The 16,826-nt window shown below is 33.5% G+C and overlaps 1 protein-coding gene across 1 annotated transcript in view; it reads left to right on the top strand.

Annotated features, from left to right (window-relative positions):
• The first annotated feature begins 9,874 nt into the window (after positions 1-9,874).
• Positions 9,875-16,826, top strand: part of LOC122808673 (CD209 antigen-like protein E) — a 1,434,655-nt gene continuing 1,427,703 nt past the window's right edge. Inside the window, exon 1 of the mRNA XM_044079651.1 lies at positions 9,875-10,159. Within this exon, the coding sequence (XP_043935586.1) occupies positions 10,066-10,159 (94 nt within the window). The 5' untranslated portion in view covers positions 9,875-10,065. The remainder of the gene's footprint in view (positions 10,160-16,826) is intronic.

Here is a 16,826-nt window from a genome sequence, read left to right on the forward strand (position 1 = left end):
TACTACAAAAATTATAAGTTTTCTGGTCCAAATTACCACACATTAAGCTGTCATACAAAAAACTTGAAATGTATTTATAACATTTAATAATGTCATTAGCTATTACTTTTTCATATTCTGCTTCATTATTTAACATTTCTTTAATTTTCTGAAAATAACTAGCTTGATTCATAATTACTAACATTCCACCCTTGTCACTCTTCATGATCCAAATATTTTTATTGTCAGACAATTCTTTCATAGCTGTTCTCATTTCACTATTCAAATTATCAAAAAATACTTCTTGTTACCTTTGATGTTTCTGTTAGAATTTTCAACAAGCTTTCGTATCTCACTTTCACAAGAAGTTTCAAAAACTTTTATAGTGTGCAATAACACTGGATTATGGCAAGATGGTGTAATAAAAGGAGATGTGGTATTCTTGACATCTTTCAAGATGTATGTAAGATTTAAATTTCTAGTATATTTTTTTCAAACCTAAAACCCCATCAACCACATTAGCCTTCCTTGTAGAAACAAAGTTTACACCCAGCTTCAGTAGCTTAATTTGAAACTCATTCAACACAAAATCAGACAGATTTAAAATGTCACAGTCTAACCTTGCCTTTTTCATGGTTTTTACTCGTAGTACATCCACAAATCCGACAATAACTTCCCTGTCTTCCTGGTCACCATCGGTTTGGATTTCAGTTGTCTCTTTTCTTTCCCCACAGCTAAAAATGTCTTGGGTCTGACTGCTGCTTCATTTTCGGCGGTTTCCAACGCTGAATTGAAGACACCACTAGAAATTAATCTAGCAGGACCACTGGAACCACTAGACTCTTCAGTATCAGAAACACTGCTGATTTCTTCACAGTCGTCATGCACTGAACCGTTACCAGCTGAATATGAAACTTCTGTGATTGGACCAACGCCCCTTCCACTATCATATTTAAGGTGGACCGGATGTTGTATGTGTAGTTTATTATAAGAAGAAAAATTTCATTTGTCAGAACTTAAAAAGAAATTGTAGGCAGTATCAGAATTGTACATGGCTACATCACAATCTAATTTCTTGTTCTTCCTTTCAGTGGCAATACGTTCATGCTGCCCAATGTCATCCAGAATAGAAATGTATTCTATGCTTTCAGCGAAAACAAGTTCAAAATCCCTTTCGATGCTTTGCTCTACCTTTATAATCTCATCCTTCAGTTCTTCCATTGTACTTCTATTGTGCTCAATTAATAAACCCAAAAAACTGATGCAGTCGTCATGCTGGATTTGAAAAAATATACTAGAAATTTAAATCTTATATACATCTTGAAAGATGTCAAGAATACCACATCTCCTTTTATTACACCATCTTGCTATAATCCAGTGTTATTGCACACTATAAAGGCTTTTGAAACTTCTTCTGAAAGTGAGATAAGAAAGTTTGTTGAAAATTCTAACAGAAACTTCAAAGGTAACAAGAAGTATTTTTTGATAATTTGAATAGTGAAATGAGAACAGCTATGAAAGAATTGTCTGACAATAAAAATATTTGGATCACGAAGAGTGACAAGGGTGGAATGTTAGTAATTATGAGTCAAGCTAGTTATGTTCAGAAAATTGAAGAAATGTTAAGTAATGAAGCAGAATATGAAAAAGTAATAGCTAATGACATTATTAAATGTTATAAATACATTTCAAGTTTTTTGTATGACAGCTTAATGTGTGGTAATTTGTACCAGAAAACTTATAATTTTTGTAATATTGAAAATCCCAAAGTGGGGGTTTTATTTGGCATTCCCAAAACAAATAAAAATATCGTAGATCTACCTTTTCGGCCTATTATTTCAGCCCTAAACTGTGTTACTGAGGGAATGTCCTTGTTAGTCAATGCTGTATTAAATCCATTAATGCAGAAAATTGATTCTTTTTTAAAAGATTCTTGGGATTTTCTGAACAGTATTAGATTATTTAGTCAAAATGTACAGTTTGATCTTTCTAAACATATTATGTTTACTGTAGATGTAACATCTTTATATACGTGTATTCCTCATGCTGAGGGAATAGAGTACGTCAGGGCATATTTAACTCAATTTACCAACATGACTAGTAGCAGCATCAACTTTTGTTGTGAGTTATTAGAGATACTTTTACACAGCAATTATTTTTTGTTTAATGGACAATTCTACAAGCAGGTCCAGGGTGTTGCTATGGGTTCCCTGGCAGCACCTTGTTTTGCTAACATAACTATGGAGTGGTGGGAGCATTTGATTCTGAACCTATTAATAAATGAATTTAATGTTATTTATTATAGAAGATTTATCGATGACTTGGTGTTCATTTTAACAGGTAATTTTTATTCTGTGGCGTACTTTGTAGCCAAGATGAATGTTAAATCTGAATTTCTTAAATTTGTGTTAGGTGACACAGGTTTTGAGATTAATTACTTGGATGTTCATTTGTTTTGGAGTGAAAAACACCATGGTTTTATCAGCCAAATTCACAGAAAAAAAGACTTTCATGAACAGCTATTTACATTCTTCTAGCCAACATCCCACTTTTATTAAAAAGAATATGCCTAAAGGGCAATTCATTGGAGCTAGCCGTATGACTAGTGAAGATTCACTGTTGGCTGAGGAATTTCAATTTATTATTGAACTCTTCAGCCACAGGGGGCATGAGTTAAATTATTTAAATGAATTAGCCAGGTATGTGTGGGACAGAAGAGAGAGTCATCATTATCCCATTCTGAAGAAAGGCATAAGTGAAGATGGTGGTAATAATAGCAATAGAAACAATGACAACAGTCATTTATGTTTTAATTTACAAATGAACTCAGATGGAACAGAGTTACCTAACATTGTAGAGAAAAACTGGAAAATTATAGAGGGCAATTCAGATTTATTGAAAGTAGTAGGTCCCAAACCAATGTCTGCTTATAGAAAAGATTACAATTTGAAAACCATACTAGAAAAGGAGAGGGACACAAGTTTGAATCTTTAGCCTACTTTCCTTTCTGATAAACCTAAGGATAAGTATAAATGTTCTGGTTGTTCCATTATTTTAGTAGGACCATATATAGAACTTTCCCATTTAGATTCCACCATTGGGGGTCTTAGGAGTGTATAACTGTAAAACTCAGGGAGTTTTTTATGTGGCCATTTGTGACAAATGTCTGGAATTTTATGTGGGTATGACTACCAGACAATTATTTAAAAGGATTAGGGAACACGTGTATAGTATTAGGAAGAAAGATTTGAATAGTGCCGTATACAAGCATAGTGTGGAATGCATCGTTTTTTATAAGTTTTAGTTTCCATTTTGGAACAAGGTCAACATGACAAAAGAGGGGGAGATTTCAAAGCCTATTTAGAACAAAGGGAAGCTAGATGGCAAATTAAATTGATGGCAGATCACAAACCTGGTTTAAACAACATTATTAACATCAAATGTTTTTTAAAAAATCGTAGGAGACGTATTGAAATAATATAACATATTTATGTTGTATTTAACAAGATGTTATGGTTGTTCTGTCACTTTTATTGTTTTAATTGGAATAATTAATTTATTATGATATCATTGGTTTGTTTATTGGGTATGCTTTATAAGTGTATTTGTATTGTGAACTTTTGTTTCTGGGGAAGTCTATGTGGATGAAAGCGGTCATTAAAGTGGAGTACACTAAATATATTTCTTTCCTGGTGTTCTTCAGAGGCTTGGTGTTGTGGTTTGTTTTGGTTTCTGTTGCACTTTTGAGACTCTAAACAATGGTGCAGAATTTCTACCTATTGCAGCTAATATAGGCTGTTTTCCTGTCCTTACATGTAATTCAGCAATATTCAAAAAAGTGCTGCATCACTTAGCAGCACACAAACCAGTTAAGCAGTAAGAAAACACACATGACCAATGTTTTAGCGAAGCCTAGCATTTGTCATTGAATGTAAGTATTATATGAGTAATGAATTGATAATATAAGTATCCTATAAATATAGTACATGATTTATTTTAGCAATAGTTATGTGTATGTATTATATTATATTATATTATATTATATTATATATTATATTATATTATATATCCATTTAGTTTATTTTATTTTATTTCATTTTTTTACATTCTTGTAGTAGTATTGGGAATTCAATGAAAGTATTGTATAAATAATAATTTGATAGTATAAGTATGGAATAAATATTGTACATAATATGTTAATAATAGTGTAGTATATGAATTAGTATTTAGATATTTATTTATTTATAAATTTATATGGTTTGTTGTTTACATTTACATTGTCATAATGCTTTATGTTATAATGTGAAATAGGTAGATTTTTGGTTCCGGTGTTGAGACATGAAACTGTTATTAATATCTAGGCTGAGCCATACAAACTGAATACAATGCTTGTCTTTGCAGATGGAATATTCTCTTTTGCTGCCTTTCCAATGGGTATATATACATAGAAAAGTCACGTATGTTTAAACGGCTTTGTTCATTCAAAGCCTGTTGCTATATTGGTGCTATCTTTTTAAATGAATTAATTGATTTTTAAATGAATTAATTGATTGTTTTAATTGATGCTTTAGATTAGGTAATTGGGAGTGTCTTTTATATTTAAGCACTGAGTTTTAATTGATTAATGTAACCTGATGAAGCGCGCCATGGTGGTGCGTGAAAGCGCTTGTTTCTCTTGTTAAAATAAATTGTTTACCTATCGTGGTGGTTCCTTGCAATTTTCTACATATTCATCCTTTTGGCATTGGAAGGAACCTTCGGATGGTCATTCTTTGCTTGCTGCTATTATTTTTGTTTTTTTTTTTTATTTTTTTTGACCAACAACACGATGGGATTCTTAAATAATAGAGCTTGATTACAATCCAAGCACGGGAAGTGTGTACTGACTGACTAATCTGGAATTTCATCAGGAGAATCCTCCTTAATTAATTTTTTCACATAATACTCAGCTCTTGTCTCCTCCAATGCGGAGAATTTACAAGACTTTCTATGGCTCCTGAGAACTTTGGAGAACCTATATAAGCTTCATGGCTTATATGGCAGAGAATATTGACTTTGGCACAAAATATATCCATCTATTAATAGAATATTTTATCGAACTAGATCTAGTTGCCAAAGTGGAAGGTGAGCATAAAACTTCTCAACAACATGCTTAGGCAGATTATGCTATATAGCAGCAAGCTTGAGCAAATTAAATTAAAAAGGTCCAGATTTTTGTAGATTTCAGATGGTCCAGATTTAATATAAATGTACAACTATGCTCAATGTAAATAATGTCCCCTCAATGAATTTTTGCCCAATGAATTTTGTTGAGCAGATGTATCCAATCAATATGGATGCAATGACAGTGAATAATCTCCTAAATAATGTTGAACTAATCAGCCACGAACAGGGACCCAACAGGGAATACACTGCAGAGCACACAGTACTAGGGATTGATTTAAAAGATGTAAGAGGACTAAGACCTGTTTTTGATTTAATTCCTCTAACTTTCTACTACCCAGAAAATCCTGGTGCAAAATAAAGGGGAGACATAAGCAGAGCGAGAGGAAGAATAAACAGAGGAGAAAAATTGTGGCCGCAAAATTGAAATGTTTTTTTTCTTACTTTTTGTTTCTTAATTTTTTTTTTTTTACGGATGAGCAATCCTCCTTAATAAAGGCTTGTCCTTCTCCTTAGGAAGTGAACTTTCAGAAACATTGATAGCGCGTGTTTTTTGCAAGAAGACTTTCACTTAAGGTATTATTTTCTGACTATACTTTTCTGACTTTTTTGTGTACATCATCCCATGTACACAGAAAGTGTATGCAAAAGATCGGTTTTATGAATGGCCATTTTGAATGTATATTGTAATATGTTTTAGGACTGACTTTGAACATGACTATATAGACAAGTGAGAAGCACAAGTGTGTATATGTTAATTTAAATATCAACCAAAAAGCATTGTCTTGATAATAATGTAATAATGATGACATTACATTCAAAAAAAAGAATAGTGGGGCTATGGACACCTGACCTTTTGTTTTAGTGTTTATGTTTGCATGATAATAATGACTCAGCTCAGCTTTACAAATGAAAGATAAATTGACAGTAGATTTTTTTAGTGAGGAGGTGAGCACATTGCATGACCTTCTGATGTGTAGATGTATAGACAAAAGTTTATATGACTTTTTGTTGATTGATTCCTCTCTGATACCAATAAATAAGGTCTCCCAAAAATAAATACAGGTTTGCATCCACCTCCTCTATGCCCTATAGTCTCAGGTAGGCATTGGGTGACAGAGAATGAAGTTAGGTCCTTTATGGAAATACAAGAGACTTAAAAACAGGACCTATGTAAAAAATATACAGAGAGAATATCTAATGGTAACATTGGATATTAAGAATCTGTTTACAAGCATCCCAAATGATTTTGGCTTGGAGGCCATTAGGGAATGCTTACATATACATGGTTCATTGGACAATACTGACCAGATGCTAGTCTGTAGTTTGTTATAGATATGGTGTTAAACAAAATGTTTTTTTTTGGAGACCAAATATATGACAAAAACATGGGAGTGGCTATGGGCAATATGCAAACTTAGTTATTTATCAATGGGAAAGGAGATTCATCTTTGACAATGAGATTGAGAATATAATTCTATATAGTGGATGATATCCTTTTTGGAACAATGATATAGATTCACTATATATGGAATCTACAACCTCATTTCTGAAATTTACTTTTGAGTATTCATTAAGTCATGTAAATTTTTTGGATATTACTCTCACCAAAGAAGGCAACAATAAAATTACTACAACATTATATAGAAAGCCATGCTGGAGAAATGGAATCCTCCATTATGATAGCATGCACCAAATGTAATAAAAGGGCAGGTAACAAGAATATCTAGACTTTGTAGTAAGCAGGAGGATATATATACTCTGGTTGATTATCAAAAGAGTTGTTTTATTAATAGAGGCTATCCTGCAGCTTTAGTGGATGATTTAATTTCGACCACACTCGAGACTCCTGCATATGTTAAAAAAGCAGGTTTTAGCCGTTATTTTAAGAGGAATGAAGTAAGATTGCCTTTTAGCATCAAATACACGAATGATATACAACATATCATGGGCATTGTGCAGAATAATTGGAAAATTCTCCTTCTTGATTCAACCTTGTCACAGCTAGTGGGTGAAAGACCTGTTTTTAGATTTAGTAATAGCCTGAACCTAAAGAGGTTACTTTGTAATGACAAGATGAATGTCCAGCAGTTGGACATTAGGTCATGTTATAAGAAGGGTACATATTCATGCACTAAATGTAGCATGTGTAAGTACATATCGAAGAGTCAGACTTTTGAAGTACCTGGTATAAATACAACTTTTACACCCACATTTTATGCTACATGTGATTCGAGTAACATCATTTATTTAGCCACCTGTGATTCATGTGATGCATATTATGTAGGTATGACTTCTAGGAGGCTTAAAGATCGCATGTATAATCATGTATATGATATAAGGAAGGGGAATACCAATAATGCATTGGCAAAGCATTGTCAGCAGTTCCCCCGGCATCTCTTTAAATTTAGGGTTATTCAGATTGTGCACAAAAATAAAAGAGAAGGGAATGTAATGGGAACCCTTGAACTTCATGAATTGAGGTGGATTCTAAGTTTCAGATCTCATGTTGAACCTGGTCTGAATTCAGTGGTCAGTATTCGACCAGCTTTACTAGGAGATGGATGAATTTTTCATTCCGTTCTCCTCTACTTTGTTTTGTTATGCTGTGTTTAGTTTAGTTCATTCTTGTTTCATCTCACTTTTATTTTTCATCTTTTAAAATTTTGTCATTCAATGTAAGTATTATATGAGTAATGAACTGATAATATAAGTATCCTATAAATATAGTACATGATTTATTTTAGCAATAGTTATGTGTATGCATCAATATTATATATCCATTTAGTTTATTTTATTTTATTTCATTTCATTTTTTACATCCCCCTTTTTCAGATCTCTTATGTAGTAGTATTGAGAATTCAATGAAAGTATTGTATAAATAATAATTTGATAGTATAAGTATGGAATAAATATTGTACATAATACGTTAATAATAGTGTAGTATATGAATTAGTATTTAGATATTTATTTATTTATAAATTTATATGTTTTGTTGTTTACATTTACATTGTCATAATGCTTTATGTTATAATGTGAAATAGGTAGATTTTTGGTTCCGGTGTTGAGATATGAAACTGTTATTAATATCTAGGCTGAGCCATACAAACTGAATACGATGCTTGTCTTTGCAGATGGAATATTCTCTTTTGCTGCCTTTCCAATGGGTATATATACATAGAAAAGTCACGTATGTTTAAACGGCTTTGTTCATTCAAAGCCTGTTGCTATATTGGTGCTATCTTTTTAAATGAATTCATTGATTTTTAAATGAATTAATTGATTGTTTTAATTGATGCTTTAGATTAGGTAATTGGGAGTGTCTTTTATATTTAAGCACTGAGTTTTAATTGATTAATGTAACCTGATGAAGCATGGCTTGTTTCTCTTGTTAAAATAAATTGTTTACCTATCGTGGTGGTTCCTTGCAGTTTTCTACAGAAGCCTAGCACTGCACAAACAGTAGCAGCCATAAGCATATTTAAGCAGTGCTCAGCAAAGCATAGCAGTGGCATATTTCACAATTTTGTTTTTAAAATTAAACATAAATACTAAATTAAATTACAGACATCTTATGCCTGCTACGGACTTGAACCCAGAATCTACTGCACATTAGGCTGTAACTCTACCCATTTAGCTACTTGGATATTATGAAAACTAGTATAACTTCACATAAACTACTGGTCTACCTGTTAACGATGATGAACACCATGCCATGCCACACAAAGACACATAAACAGACACAGAAGTAAATAATTAATAACAGGCAGTTTCTATTTTTAGGTATCTGGCAGGTGTTGGCTCTGTATCTATAAGTGCCACACTTTGCAAATGGCAATTAAAATATATATTTAATTATGATAATTAATTGCATCTGGTTTCTATTTTTAGATGTGTAGCAGGTGTCAGCTGTCTGTATGTGAGCTCAGCTTGGCATTGCTATGCTCCGCGCAAACATACAGAGAGGGAAAAAATTAACAATAAAATATTACACATTTAAAACAATTCAAAGCATTTCAGCAGTAGTGTGGAGTATTACAGGAAGCCTCACCCTGAATATAACACCTGACCAGGCATCCACAACCACGGGTAGCCTCTACACTTCTCCCTACATGGATTCAATATCCCTGTCCCTATGCTGTCTCTTGGCTGCATGCCATGGTTAATATACATTGCACACCGCTGAGGGGCAACTGTGGCCATGTACATGGATACATTCCATGTAGGCTCTACATGATGCCTACACAGATTTTATTAAATCCTAGGGATTGTCTAGAGCTGCTTAATGAATACAAGTTATTGAAATATCATGTCTGCATTGCCCAGTGTTTCATTTGATGTGGTCAACCTTATTAACGTACGTGTTTATTTGTTTAACTTAAAAAACGTATACCATTATTAATGATTTGTTGTTTTTATAATCATGAAATACAATAAATAAAATTGCCTGAGTAACACTGAAGTGCATTCCAGAGTACTTGTAGAGGTAAGTTTTTCCTATCTTAAATGCTACCCACAAAGTTGCAGAAAATAAATAAATAAAAAGCTGAACAGGATATGCAAAGCTAAGTGTCAGTTACAGAAATTTTTTTGCATGTGTTATTGGTTGCATAACTGGTATCCATTGGTCATACAAATTTGCATGTGTTATTTTGAGACAACAGAAACTGTTAACTTCTCCATAATATAACTTGCAAAAAATATTACTGAGCCCCAAAATTATTTTGATCTGTAAGTTCCTCCTTTGATCATAAGAACACATTGTCAAGCTTCTGTGTTCCTGTTGTTTATATCACATTGTGGTATCTAGCTGTAGAAATATCAGCATCTAGTTTATTCTGCCTACGAAATCTGGAGATTTTAAAAACTTCAGATTGAAAAAATTTATCAAGCTAACAGTCTTTCCAAAAATTGTTGAAGATCATGGAAAACAACTTGTATGAGAATACTTACTGTGGAACTGAATTAAAGCAAGCTAAGAAACTCCAAGCAGAAATTTTACAAACTAATGAAAAAGGTGAGTTTACAATTTTATTTTATTCTGGTAATATTGAACATATAACATGGAAGATGAATGATGAAATATTGAAATTAAAATCACCACTATTGGCGTGAATGAGAATGCTAGTTTACAATTTTTCCAGATACATGTACATTTCCCTTAGTATTTTTGTATCTTAACTTTCATATCACATCAGTATTATTAGTACACTATAACAGACCAATCCTCTGGGCTGGAAGTCAATCTTGAAAAAAATACTCTGTTTATCTGACTAACGTGGAAACATGCACTGAAATATTCACATAAATATAAGTTAGTATGAAACTAAGCAGCACATTAAAAACAGAGCTATGTAACTGCCTATATAAAATGCATTTAGTATTTCACTGCTTGTTGTAGTTTACATTCCTCAGGATATACTAAAGTACAATTAATGAATCTGTCACAGGCTGCTGCTGTACCATTTGTAACTGTAAGTCTGGGCAGCATCACTGATGCTTGACTGACACACCTTAACTCCTGATATATTCCCTGTAAATGGTGGAAAGCTGCGGAATATGTTTGTAATTGTAATTGTCATTCTCCTCAGCTGAACCTTCCTTTGAGGGGCAGTTATTATTGAAAGCCCTTTATTCTACAGTAAAAGAATATGTCCTACTTTTCATTGAAAAACATTTAAACCAAAAATTACAGCAAGATATACATTCAAACAGTTTAGCAAATCCTTCATACATATGAGACAGCAAAGTTTGCTTATTTATTTAGATTTGTCTGTGTGGTTGGACTTAACCATAAAGATCCTTATTGGAAAATGACATGAGACACAAGCAAACCAATTATATGTAAATATAAAATATAAAAAAGCTATATAAAGCACAAATAATGTGCAAAAATTAAACATGCATGCACACGAGTAACCCATAAGCCTTAGCATTACACTTGCTATCGATATTTAACAATGTATACTTGACAAGTTCATTAGAATTTCAGATTAAAATATTACCGTAGACCAACAAGTAATGGAATATGAATTCAGTAAAAAAGGGGAATAAAATGAAATCACAACAGAGTTATTATAAATATATATTTTTTGCTCAATCCTATGAAATAATGAGAAACCAAAATGGTATTAAACTGATGCAGTTTCAGGATATATTTTAGATTTTTCAAAAAAACATTCTTCGAGGCATCCATACTGGTAAGAATATTCATGAGTACGGTATTTGGAATGTTTATGCTAATGAAATTTAGTGGAAATATAGAATGTCAGTGTTTGTTTTAAAGCAGTTGCTTTTTGGAGTTTCATGAATATCTGTTTCTGATTCATTATGAAAACTGGGGATATTTGGCACACATTTACTGAGTGAGTGTACATTTCGGATCTTAGGACTGTGGACAGATGACTTTTCTTCCAGTGTTGTTTTGTGGTTTGAACATGCAAGCCTGCTTTGCAAAGTCTGAAAGGACTGACAGTGCCCAGCATGGAGGACTCTGAGTAGCTCTCTGGCTTGCAGAGGTCAGACATCCTTGCTGAACAATTAGTAAGGTCAGGGTATGAATCACATAGTTTTCTCCCTAAGTAATAGAAACCACGTTGAATCTTTACAGGGTGAAACAGCAATGTTCTATGCCAAAGCATAAATGTAATAATAAATGCTATCTAATTTTTGCTGCATTAAGGAAATGTTAAGAAATGTGGTAACAACTGCTTACTGTCTGTCAGGAATAGAGTATCAGCAATGTGCGTCTGTCAGTCTTTTGTGTATCCTGTTTTATGATTTAGAAGGTGTCAGAAATGTACTGGTGTTTTGTTTTTTAAAAATTGCTACTGCTTAGTTATACAAGTTCGGTTCTGATAGCTGTCTAGCTGGAAGGCAGTCACAGATCAATAAAAAAGAACAAAAATTAGGAAAATCAATAAAAGGGGGTAGGTAATAAAAGCCACTTTTCCAAAATTTCCAGTGAGAATGGAGGTGCGATATAAATATAAATGGTTTTCCTAAATTACCTGAAGACATGTCAAATGTAAATCATTCAGAAGCAGAGGCAGAATCAGCTTTATACATTTCTATCACATTGTTCTTTTCTCCTTCTTTTTTTGATAGGATGGCAGTCAATCTCCTTTTCTCTCAAAGAAATAGTAGTAATAATGTTACATTACCAGGACAGATACATTATGTTGAGGATTAATCTACATTGCAATGGCCTGATTGTAAATAAGCCTAGCTTCCAGATGATCTGTTTTATTAACCACATTTTCCAGACCGATTGAGGAGATTCTTATGCTGGTTAGTGCTGTGCATTTTATGGAAACAATGAAATTACAAGATACACAGAATCCTTAGCTGGGATTGACATATTCACATACATAATTATCAGTTTCCAGAATATTCCACTATTGCTGAGGTTCTTGAATGCCATTATAAAATTCCATAATGTAATCAGAGGTTGTTGTAGCTGGTAGCTGTCAGGTTGCGCACCAACAAGTAATGAACATAACTTTGTTTATCTTCTTGTGGATTTTATTTTCTACTTCTAAGTGAAGGTCCTCAGAGTCTGAAAAGATGTGAGGTTGGTATTAACAAACTGTTAGATGCAACTAGGTGGGTATTAACAATCTGTTAGATGTAACAAGGCGGTTATAAAAGTGTTACATGTAAAGAGGTGGATACTAACAAATTGTTAGATGTAAGGAGGTGGGTATTATCAAGCTGTTAGATGTAATGAGGTGGGTATTAACAAACTGTTAGATATAATGAGGTGGGTATTAGCAAACTGTTACATGTAACAAGGTGAGTACTAACAAACTGTTAGATGTAAAGAGGTGGGTATTATCAAACTGTTAGATGTAATGAGGTTGGTATTAACAAACTGTTAGATGTAACAATGCTGGTATTAACAAACTATTAGATGTAACAAGGTGGTTATAAAAGTGTTACATGTAATGAGGTGGGTATTAACAAACTGCTACATGTAACAAGGTTGGTATTTACAAACTATTAGATATAACGAGGTGGGTACTAACAAACTGTGAGATCTAGTGAGGTGGGTACTAACAAACTGTTAGATGTAAAGAGGTGGGTACTAACAAACTGTGAGATCTAGTGAGGTGGGTACTAACAAACTGTTAGATGTAAAGAGGTGGGTACTAACAAACTGTTAGATGTAAGGAGGTGGGTACTAACAAACTGTTAGATGTAATGAGGTGGGTATGAACAAACTTTTAGATATAATGAGGTGGGTACTAACAAATTGTTAGATGTAAAGAGGTGGGTATTAACAAACTGTTAGATGTAATGAGGTGGGTATTAGCAAACTGTTACATGTAACAAGGTTGGTATTAACAGACTGTTAGATGCAACTAGGAGGGTATTAATCTGTTAGATATAATGAGGTGGGTACTAAAAAACAGATGTAAAGATTTGGGTGTAAAACTGTTAGATGTAATGAGGTGGGTATTAAACTATTACATGTAACAAGGTTGGTATTAAACTATTAGATATTTTGAGGTGGGTACTAACAAACTGTGAGATCTAATGAGGTGGGTGCTAACAAACTGTTAGATGTAAAGAGGTGGGTACTTACAAACTGTTAGATATAACAAGGTGGGTACTAACAAACAGTTATATGTAATGAGGTGGATATGAACAAACTGTTAGATGTAAGAAGGTGGGTACTAAAAAACTGTTAGATGTAAGGAGGTGGGTACTAACAAACTGTTTGATGTAATGAAGCGGGTATGAACAAATTGTTAGATATAATGAGGTGGGTACTAACAAACTGTTAGATGTAAAGAGGTGGGTATTAAACTGTTAGATGTAACAAAGTTGGTATAAAACTGTTAGATGTAACAAGGTGGGTATTAACAAACTATTAGATATAACGAGGTGGGTACTAAAAAACTGTGAGATCTAATGAGGTGGGTACTAACAAACTGTTAGATGTAACAAGGTGGGTACTAACATACTGTTAGATGTAATGAGGTGGGTACTAACAAACTGTTAGATGTAAAAAGGTGGGTACTAACAAACTGTTAGGTGTAATGAGTTGGGTACTAGCAAACTGTTAGATGTAATGAGGTGGGCATGAACAAACTGTTAGATGTAATGAGGTGGGTACTAACAAACTGTTAGATGTAAAGAAGTAGGTGCTAACAAACTGATGTAACAAAGGTTGGTATTAACAAACTGTTAGATGTAACTAGGTGGGTATTAATCTGTTAGATGTAACAAGGTGGGTACTAACATACTGTTAGATGTAATGAGGTGGGTACTAACAAGCTGTTAGATGTAGCGAGGTGGGTACTAACAAACTGTTAGATGTATGAGGTGGGTACTAGCAAGCTGTTAGATGTAGCGAGGTGGGTACTAACATACTGTTAGATGTAATGAGGTGGGTACTAACAAGCTGTTAGATGTAGCGAGGTGGGTACTAACAAACTGTTAGATGTAACAAGGTGGGTACTAACATACTGTTAGATGTAATGAGGTGGGTACTAACAAGCTGTTAGATGTAATGAGGTGGGTACTAACAAACTGTTAGATGTAATGAGATGGTGCTAACAAGCTGTTAGATGTAATGAGGTGGGTACTAACATACTGTTAGATGTAATGAGGTGGGTACTAACAAACTGTTAGATGTATGAGGTGGGTACTAGCAATCTGTTAGATGTAACAAGGTGGGTACTAACATACTGTTAGATGTAATGAGGTGGGTACTAACAAGCTGTTAGATGTAGCGAGGTGGGTACTAACAAACTGTTAGATGTAACAAGGTGGGTACTAACAAACTGTTATATGTATGAGGTGGGTACTAGCAAGCTGTTAGATGTAACAAGGTGGGTACTAACATACTGTTATATGTGTGAGGTGGGTACTAGCAAGCTGTTAGATGTAACAAGGTGGGTACTAACAAGCTGTTAGATGTAACAAGGTGGGTACTAGCAAACTGTTATATGTATGAGGTGGGTACTAGCAAGCTGTTAGATGTAACAAGGTGGGTACTAATAAACTTTTAGATGTAATGAGGTGTCTATTAACAAGCTGTTAGATGTAATGAGTACATGCTCAAGACAATATATCATTCTAGACAAACTCAAATGTAACCCCAAAATAAATGTAAGAAGTATCAACCACCAGAAAACGAAGTTTATTCTTTAATTATTTACTATTTAAACTGGGTACTCAGCCTGGTCCAGAGACTCTTCTCACCTGTGATGCAGGTCCAGAGGCAGCAAATAAACTTAAGCTATACACTTTAAGTGTGACTGATGGTCGGATTTACATTGCTGAGAAACTTTAGAAAGTACTTATACAGTTATGAATGTTTTATAAATAAAGTAGAATTGTATACAGTTTTATATATTTCTTATTAAGTAGTAGGTTTATATTACATCTTCCCAGTTCATATGGGTTGCAATATAGTTTGACTACATGAAATAGCTTCTTAAAAGATTATAACTGAATATTCTTGGGGGTGGGATCAAATGGAAGTAATTAACAAACAGAGACTTAGAAATGAGCACAGGAGAAAGAAGAGTTAAATATCAAAGAAAAATGGTTGAGAAACTGCAAGCTTTTTTTAGAATTTTAAGTCTTTTGAAGATTTTTTTCCCATCTGATACCACTCTAGCGAGATGAAAGCAGTTAATTAAAGTTCATTTTCTGGTGATCAGCATTTCCTGTCTTCATTTGGGAGAAACTGTAAGATGCACTCAAATTCTGTTCACAGAGCACTAGTGAGGATTGAATTTGGTTTGTTACTAATCATTTTAAGCAGCTTTACCAGCAGTGGGATCTGGCCATGCTGCCAGTTGGAGTAAAGATGAATAGATATTCAAAATCAGAACTGTTTCAGAGGTAAAAAAATTCTACCAAATTGGGTTATTGGATCAGCTCATTGTACAAGGGAGGTAAAAACACAGAAAGAAGCAAAAGAACAATATAAGTTAATATAGGGTGACAATGTGGTATCTCTGGTAATAAAGCAGAAGACAGAAACAATGTGACCGAGACATGAACAGAGAAATGTGGCCTGCATTAGTGCAGTGGAACATCCAAGCAGAGAAAGGGAAGATAAAAAAGTGATAGCTGCATGTTATAAAGTTCAGCAAGAATTTAAAAAAATGAAGTAGGAGAACAGCATTGCTTAAAACTGGGTAGATCTATTTATTCTAGATCACACCTCTCAACTGCACAGATTTTCACACAATGACCACATTTTTTGCTTTATATTTTAGTCTGTTCCTCATACAATTTATGTTTTTCTGACAAATTATTGAGGATGAAAGATACTAAATAATGACAGACATTTAATCAAACTTCATATCCTTCTGAAAATGGACTTTACTCTATGAAGCTTCTATGTTTATAAGAACAATATTTAAAAACTGCCCCTATGCTGGGTCCTGTGTCCCACCATTCTTTTTGGCTTTATCCAGATTTCTTATGCTAAGATGTTGAGAGGAATGATATAAATTTATCAGATGTACTAGATGTTCTGTAAGAAGAAGGTTTATAAGATGATCAACTATGCAAACGTGAGATGATTTAGAAGTTTTGTCTGGTGCTAAATTCCCAAATACTTTTAAATGCCAAGTAGGTTAGGCAGATTGTTTTCACGTGCAATCAGGAATATTTGGAGATGTGAACAAGGGGGTATGGGAACTTGGACTTACTGTTTG

Source organism: Protopterus annectens, chromosome 8.part0 (genome assembly GCF_019279795.1).
Source record: "Protopterus annectens isolate FY-2018-M chromosome 8.part0, PAN1.0, whole genome shotgun sequence".
NCBI lineage: Eukaryota > Metazoa > Chordata > Ceratodontiformes > Protopteridae > Protopterus > Protopterus annectens.